Source organism: Salvelinus namaycush, chromosome 18, assembly GCF_016432855.1.
Source record: "Salvelinus namaycush isolate Seneca chromosome 18, SaNama_1.0, whole genome shotgun sequence".
NCBI classification, from domain to species: Eukaryota; Metazoa; Chordata; class Actinopteri; order Salmoniformes; family Salmonidae; genus Salvelinus; species Salvelinus namaycush.
Window position 1 is genome coordinate 10,118,751 of NC_052324.1, and position 8,730 is coordinate 10,127,480.

The 8,730-nt window shown below is 40.9% G+C and overlaps 1 protein-coding gene across 1 annotated transcript in view; it reads left to right on the forward strand.

Moving 5' to 3' along the window:
* The window catches only part of LOC120062676 (PHD finger protein 19-like), a 29,044-nt gene extending 23,531 nt beyond the window's left edge, over positions 1 to 5,513 (forward strand). Inside the window, exon 15 of the mRNA XM_039012723.1 lies at positions 4,422 to 5,513. Coding sequence (XP_038868651.1) covers positions 4,422 to 4,764 — 343 coding nt within the window. The 3' untranslated portion in view covers positions 4,765 to 5,513. The remainder of the gene's footprint in view (positions 1 to 4,421) is intronic.
* Positions 5,514 to 8,730: the final 3,217 nt, after the last annotated feature.

Here is an 8,730-nt window from a genome sequence, read left to right on the forward strand (position 1 = left end):
AGGCTGGTTTAGCAGCATCAGAAAGGTGCGTATTTGTATTCTGGCTTTTAGCCAAAAGAAGCCTATGGTTCAACAGCAATGCGTTTTGTCTTTTTTATCCTGGTCTTGCAACGTAGCATTTCCATAAAAGTAGCCATCCCCATTTCCAAAGAGCGCCTCATCCTTTTATGAAAGACTTCCTTATCCAAACATATTGAAAGGATTCAGTCCTATAATGCAGTATCAACGGTATGCCAAGGCTGTATTCTGCTTATTGACAACATGCCTCACATACAATACAATTTACGGAGCCTAGTATTTTGTTATTTTAGGAGAAGTGCGATGCGTAAAGATATGTAGGCTAGGCTCGTTGAAGCCAATCACAACTCCAAACATACTGTTGCTATTACTCATTACTGTATCCTATGCTATTTAATAAACTGTAGTATCATTCCACAATGGACCTGGACGAGAATTGAAGTTGATGACAAAATCTACAGAACTTGAGACAAACGCAGGCAGTATTAAGCCTATGGACCGCGCTGATTGGCCAGTGAGTGGCCAAGCCCTCGTCACAACTACAACTTGTTTATTCATCAAAACCCAGCCCTTTCGGGCCACCGCCAGCTATTGCATTCATAATTACGGCTGTGAAAATAGCTAAAATATTTCTGAAACACCCCCAGGACCTACAGTTGAAGTCGGAAGTTTACATACACTTAGGTTGGAGACATTAAAACTCGTTTTTCAACCACTCCACAAATTTATTGTTAACAAACTATAGTTTTGGCAAGTCGGTTAGGACATCTACTTTGTGCATGACACAAGTAATTTTTCCAACAATTGTTTACAGACAGATTATTTCATTTATAATTCATTGTTTCACAATTCCAGTGGGTTCCAGTTTACATACACTAAGTTGACTGTGCCTTTAAACAGCTTGGAAAATTCCAGAAAATGATGTCATGGCTTTAGAAGCTTCTGATAGGCTAATTGACTAATAGGCTAATCATTTGAGTAAATTGGAGGTGTACCTGTGGATGTATTTCAAGGCCTACCCTCAAAATCAGTGTTTTTTTGCTTGACATCATGGGAAAATCAAAAGAAATCGGCCAAGACCTCAGAAAGGAAATTGTAGACCTCCACAAGTCTGGTTCATCCTTGGGAGCAATTTCCAAACGCCTGAAGGTACCACGTTCATCTGTACAAACAATAGTACGTAAGTATAAACACTATGGGACCACGCAGCCGTCATACCGCTCAGGAAGGAGACACGTTCTGTCTCCTAGAGGTGAACGTACTTTGGTGCGAAAAGTGCCAATCAATCCCAGAACAACAGCAAAGGACTTTGTGAAGATGCTGGAGGAAACAGGTACAAAAGTATCTATATCCACAGTAAAACGGGTCCTATATCGACATAACCTGAAAGGCCGCTCAGCAAGGAAGAAGCCACTGCTCCAAACCCGCCATAAAAAAAAGCCAGACTATGGTTTCAAACTGCACATGGGGACAAAGATCGTACTTTTTGGAGAAATGTCCTCTTGTCTGATGAAACAAATTGAACTGTTTGGCCATGATGACCATCGTTATGTTTGGAGGGAAAAGGGGGAGGCTTGCAAGCCAAAGAACACCAATCCAACCGTGAAGCACGGGGCTGGCAGCATCATGTTGTGGTGGTGCTTTGCTGCAGGAGGGTGGTGCACTTCACAAAATAGATGGCATCATGAGGCAGGACAATTATGTAGATATATTGATGTGACATGTGTGAGCAAGGAGGCCTACAAACTTGACTCAGTTACACCAGCTCTGTCAGGAGGAATGGGCCAAAATTCACCCAACTTATTGTGGGAAGCTTGTGGAAGGCTACCCAAAACGTTTGACCCAAGTTCAACAATTTAAAGGCAATGCTACCAAATACTAATTGAGTGTATGTTAACTTCTGACCCACTGGGAATGTGATGAAATAAATAAAAGCTGAAATAAATCATTCTGACATTTCACAATCTTAAAATAAAGTGGTGGTCCTAACTGACCTAAAACTAGGAATTTTTACTGGGATTAAATGTCAGGAATTGTGAAACTGAGATGAAATGTGTTTGGCTAAGGTTTATGTAAACTTCCGACTTCAACTGTATAACACTACTTCCATTGCTTGGATTTATCATTGTTTTAGGTTTGTTCAAATAGAGCGAGAGGACTGATTGTGATGATGTTTACACTGATGTTACTCTGCCCTGTCCGTTTCCCCTCTGGTACTCTGCCTACACACACATACATACATACATACATACATACACACACACACACACACACACACACAGTCCTGGGAGAAGAGTAGTGTCCAGGTGTGTGCGTGCAGTAAGTAACTGTTAATCTACTGACTGGTTTATGCTGTAGAGTTGCCCCCAGTGACACCAATTTGATTATTTGAAGGTTCATGTTCGAGATATCAACCCAGCATTTAGAATGTGAGGCTCTGAGGCTTATAATTGAGGCTAAATATGACATTGTATTGATGTTCCTTGTTTGATATGTTCAGAGTGTAAAGAATTGGGGAAACTTCCAGATACGGGGTGCCACACAGGACATTTTCAAAGGGATTTATTTATTTTAAAGGCAGTCGCTCTTTAAGTGTGGCATTGAGGAGGGAGTGTAAAAGCAGCACAGTTATTGGGCATGAAAATGAGACAGAGAAAAATCATGTAGCGGACCACAGCTACCCCTGGAGGCTGATCCAAGTCATGTTCATAATACTAGTCTTCTTTGGGATTGGGTTGGCGGATTGCATCCAATTTAAAGGTGCATACACCACCGCCTACCTACATTACATTCTCTTCATTATTCCTGTTCCTAAAAGGAAAAACTTGCACCACCAACTAGCCCTAGACCTATATACCACTATTTAATAAACATTCAAATCACCACCTCATTAACTCTTCTGCAGTAAAATCTTGCACACCCAGGTACTTCTCTGCAGCTGCCACTTACACACATTAAAACCCACTACCCTGTTCCACTACTTTGACCCTATCTGCTCCTGCACCATGCCAAGGACCTGGGAGGACGGCGCATCGCTCTTCAACACACCCTGTAACTCTTCTGAAGTCAAATCTCATATACTCAAATACTTCTCTGCAGCTGCCACCAAAACATCTATTCTCTGTGATTTACGTTCCATTTCTGCAGTACATTTGATAACCATTGCTAAGAAGCCAACCTTACTGAAGCAAAACTCACTTGTTGGCCTATCCCTCTATGCTGGCACAAATCTACTACCCACTGGGATCTAGGGCTGGGCGGTATACCATATTTCACAATATACCGGTATTGATGCACGGACCGGTTTGTGTTTTTACTTTACCTTCTATAACGGTATTTGAATGTTTGGTTTGTTAAATGTGATACGCCGTGAGTAACATCCATTTTTATAGTTTACTACGCTACTTGAGTCATCTCTCTCTCCACGCAGCTTTCCACACAGACCTAGTCCCACCCCGTCACTCAAGGAGCTCATTTGTTGTTGCTATAGATAATGTGTGGGCAGAACTGGAAAAGCGTGTGCGAGCAAGGAGGCCGACAAACCTCACTCAGTTACACCAGCTCTGTCAGGAGGAATGGGCCAAAATTCACCCAACTTATTGTGGGAAGCTGGTGGAAGGCTATCTGAAACATTTGACCCAAGTTAAACAATTTAAAGGCAATGCCACCAAATACTATTTGAGGACCTACAATGGCTCATCTGTTTCACCATGCTTCCTACCGGGTCTGCGTCGCACCAAACAGCGGGCGTCACAAACTCCAGGAATTTCTACTTCAATTGCTCCATCTCCACACTTAATACTACCCCAAAAATCACCCCTTTTCAATGTTGCCCTGTTCCTAATAGCAAGGCAAGAAACATATCTTGACCCAAGTTGCGTTACACATCGCGTGTAACAGCAAAGCACAAAAAGCAGTAAATTCAGGAAACAGTCATTACTTTTGTTTCAATATGTTGCTGATATCAGGGTCATTACGTTCATTAGGCATCAAATGGAATAAAACAGACTGAAAGAGGGAGGGACTAACTGGACTTGTCCAATAAGACAAGGTTTCCCAAACTCGGTCCTGGGCAAGGTTAAGGATTAGTAGCTAGCTAGTTGAAATGTTACTGATAGTCTGTAGAGCAGGGTTTCCCAACTCTCCTCAGGCCCGTACCAATGTTTCAACCCTAAACTGGCACTCCTGATTTCAATTAGTCAACTAATCATCAAGCCTTTGACTAATTGAATCAGGTGTGCCAGTGTAGGGTTAAAACAAAAATGTGAAACGTCTGGGGGGACAGAGTAGAGGGTTGGGAAACCCTGCTGTAGAGCATCTACAGATGGATTATCCAAATAAAGTGTTACCAAATGTTTTTTGCTGCATGCCCTAATGATCCCGTTTATTCAAACTTGTTGCAGGAAGAATGTTGGCAGTCGTAAGAGGAAGCTGCCCACCTCTAACTATACGGTGCTGGCCACTAAGAAGGAGGTGGTGGAGAGCGAGCTGAGCCCCATGGAGCTGAGCCTACCAGGAGAGGAGGCTGCCTCCGCGATGCTGGACAACGCGATCGACAGCCACACCTTTGACAGCATCAGCGAGGATGACTCCTCCCTCTCCCACCTCAAGTCGTCCATCACCAACTACTTTGGGGCGGCGGGGCGGCTCACCTGCGGAGAGAAGTACCAGGTGCTGGCCCGCCGGGTCACTCCGGAGGGGAAGGTGCAGTATCTGGTGGAGTGGGAGGGCACCACTCCCTACTGACCTAGCCGGCCAGACTGGCTGGCTGCTGCAGTAAGGAGGTGTCGCAGAGGAAGGGGGAGTAATAGGCAAGATCGGCCTAGCAAGGCCTACATGGTTGTACTCGTTTATTTTTCTCCTGTTACTTTTTCTTGCTCTACAGTACTATCTTTATTTCAGTATATAATATTATTTTGGGTATATTGAACCAATTTGGTAGCGTCTTCTTGAGCATCTTGAAAAGTAACAAAGCCTGAAGAACTGTGTGCCGGATGCTAGTTTGAGTAGGTTTGTGATGGTAAAGATAACGAAAGAGTTGGCTCAGAGTTCCAAGAAAGAACAATACCACTGATTCTAAAGGATGGGAGCAAAACTGTCGGAAGAGCACTACTAAAATGGGCTCTGTGTCCCTAAATTCAACAATATTCTGCTCTATTAATAGTTTGTCACGGTATTTTTTTTAACTTTCTGTTTAGAATTGTTTCACAATAACAGCAATATGCCATATCTAAGCCACATTTACAGTGCCTTCAGAAAGTATTCATGCCCCTTGACTTATTCCACATTTTGTTCTGTTACAGCCTGAATTCAATGGATTAAATGGATTGTTTCCACCCATCTATACACATACCCCATGTACACACACTACCCCATTTTGCAAATGTAGGGAAAATGATATACAGAACTATCTAATTCACGTAAGTATTCACAGCCCTGAGTCAATACTTTGTAGAAGCACCTTTGGCAGCGATTACAGCTGTGAGTCTTTCTGGGTAGGTCTAAGTGCTTTCCACACCTGAATTGTGCAACATTTTCCCTTATTATTTTCCAAATTCTTCAAGCTCTGTAAAATTGGTTGTTGGATCATTGCTAGACAACCATTTTCAGGTCTTGCCATAGATTTAAATCAAAACTATATATTGGCCGCTCAGGAACATTCACTGTCTTGGTAAGCAACTCCAGTGGGCCTCCCGAGTGGCGCAGTAGTCTAAGGCACTGCATCGCAGTGCTAGCTGTGCCACTAGAGATTCTGGGTTCGAGTCTAGGCTCTGTCGCAGCCAGCCCTGTCCGGGAGACCCATGGGGCGACGCACAATTGGCCCAACGTCGTCCGGGTTAGGGGAGGGTTTGGCCGGCAGGGATGTCCTTGTCACATCGCGCACTAGCGACTCCTGTGGCGGGCTGTGTGCAGTGCACAAAAAAAAAGTTACTCCAGTCTATATTTGGCTTTGTGTTTTAGGTTATTGTCCTGCTGAAAGGTAGATTTGTCTCACGGTGTCTGGTGGGAAACAGACTGAATCAGGTTTTCCTCTAGGATTTTGCCGATGTTTTAGCTTCATTCCGTTTCTTAGCCCCCCAGTCCTTAACAAAAAAAATGTAGAAACATAATTCCACATTGACATTATGGGGTATTGTGTGTAGGCGAGTAACAAAAATGCTTAATTTAATCCATGTAACAGTCAGGCTTTCACACAACAAGGTGTGTGAATACTTTCGGAAGGCACTGTAACTTGTAGCAAGTTATACCTCTCCACTAATCAATGAAATGTTTATCAGCTTTATCTAGTACTATATTGCCAAGTGTAAAAGCTGAGTAATGGTTTTAGATACAATATATATATATACACATGCTTTTATGAATGTTATCAGAAAACAGTCAGTTTATACTTTGTCCTTTCATTTTCAAATGCGTTTAGAGTCAGTTTTACAGGATGGTGTGGGGACAAGAGACCAAAGCAAACAGCGTTTCCCCTAGGATTTTTTGTCCCCCAGCGGTGGCAAGGTTAGCGGAATTGTAAAGATTTTGCCATGGGGCTGAGAGAAAATGTGCAGTTTTAAAGCTAATTTCCTGCAATTCTACACTTTTTGCCATGGCTCACGCCGTGTTCTTATGCTATCTGAGTGACTCAAACACAAAATAAATGGGGGTGCTATGACATTTTTTAAATTCTCCCTGACTGTCTAGTTTTTATTTTGGTGGTTGTTGGTTTTCAAATATGATATTTTAAATATAGCTCCATTATATTTTCTACAGTGCCTTCGATAGTATTCAGACCTTTTCCACATTTTGTTACTTTATAGCCTTATTCTAAAATTGATTAAATTGTTTTTTCCCCTCATCAATCTACACACAATACCCCATAATGACAAAGCAGAAACAGGTTTTTATACCTTTTTGCGAATTTATAAAATAAAAACTGATGAAACATTTACATAAGTACTCAGTACTTTGTTGAAGCACCTTTTGGCAGCGATTACATCATCGAGTCTTTCTTGGGTATGACGCTACAAGCTTGGCTTTTTATATAGTCTCTGAATGTCCTTGAGTGGCCCAGACAGAGCCCGGACTTGAACCTGATCAAACATCTCTGGAGAGACCTGAAAATAGCTGTGCAGCGAAGCTCACCATCCAATCTGACCGAGCTTGAGAGGATCTGCAGATAAGAATGGGAGAAACTCTCCAAATACAGGTGTGCCAAGTTTGTAGGGTCATACCCAAGAAGACTCGAGGCTGTAATCGCTGCCAAACTTGCTTCAACAAAGTACTGAGTAAAGGGTCTGAATTCTATGGTATTCTTGTTTTTATTTTTTATAAATATGCAACAAAAAAAATGTAAATGTATTTTTGCTTTGTTGTTATGGGCTATTGTGTGTAGATTGTGGAAAATGTAATCCATGTTAGAATAAGGCTGTAATGTAAAAAAATGTGGAAAGCATCAAGGGGTCTGAATGCACTGTATAATTTCATATTTTTTGGAGTGGTGGCAACGATTTAGCAGCGGCAGCCCACCTCTGCTAAATTAATATAGGGGAAACACTGGCAAACACTGCACGCACCTCTTATATAGTGTATAGTCCTGGTTTTCCTTTGGCTCTGTTTATGCTGACATAGGTAGTTTGGCTAAGTAGATGCAAAACTTGTATTTTCCCGGAAATGCAATGCAGATGATGGAGAGCTTAACATAGTACTTTTAGACACTTTAAGATCTTTTTTGAAATTTGAAATCTAGAAAGTTACAATGAGAATATTATGGACTTCAAGGGGCAGTCTTGGTATATGTTCTTACAATATCCAAAGATTTCTTGACATATTCCTCCCATCCATCCATAGTTATTTCTGTGTTGCCGCAAGACATATATATATATATATATATATATATGCCTGACTGTTGATTTATTTTTCACTGACAGTGAAACCTGGGTCGTGTTCCTTAGGGCACTCAGTGGAAAAAAACGGAAATTAGTGTTTAGGCCTTCTTATTTGGCAAGTCCAGGTTGTCCCTCCCTGTTTCATTTTGTTTCCTTATTTTTCTGCCTAATGAACATGATACAGAAAATAAATATGATTAGATTTCAATAAGTCAGTACATTATGAAAGATAAATGATGCTTTCCTATTACCAATTCTATGCGCATAACCCCCTTTGCTTCATTGCACTATTGACATCTTAAACTATGCAAGTATTGTTTTTTCAATTCCTTTTACTAAATAACCAAATATTATTTACGAATAGTTTTAATTGATAATTATGGAAATTTGTGATCAGAAGTCACATGCGATATGCGTTTTATATTATTAATAAGAAAAAGTTTGAAGCTAATTGTAATATTTTTCCCGTTTGGCATTTTGCAAACATTTATGCTCTTTTATGTCTTTAAATTACAGTATGACTGTATTCACTCTAAAACAAACTGTTTACATGAGTAGATTCATAATATCTATCCTATGGAGTCTCCATTTAATATAATTTTTGGGATGATTCTTGAAGTGACATGTAAATGGTAAATTGTTAATTGTTTTACCATGTAACATGCCCAGAGCTGTGTAGATAGAGAACTTACTGTATACATTTCCCCTATTTGCTATGCTTGTTAGAAATGATATCTCTCAGCAGGTATTGTGCATCCTTTATTTGGTATTTTGAATTGTAATTAAAAGCATTTTGAGATGTGTGTATTTGCTCCTTGGATAGATGCCATATGAGTTAACT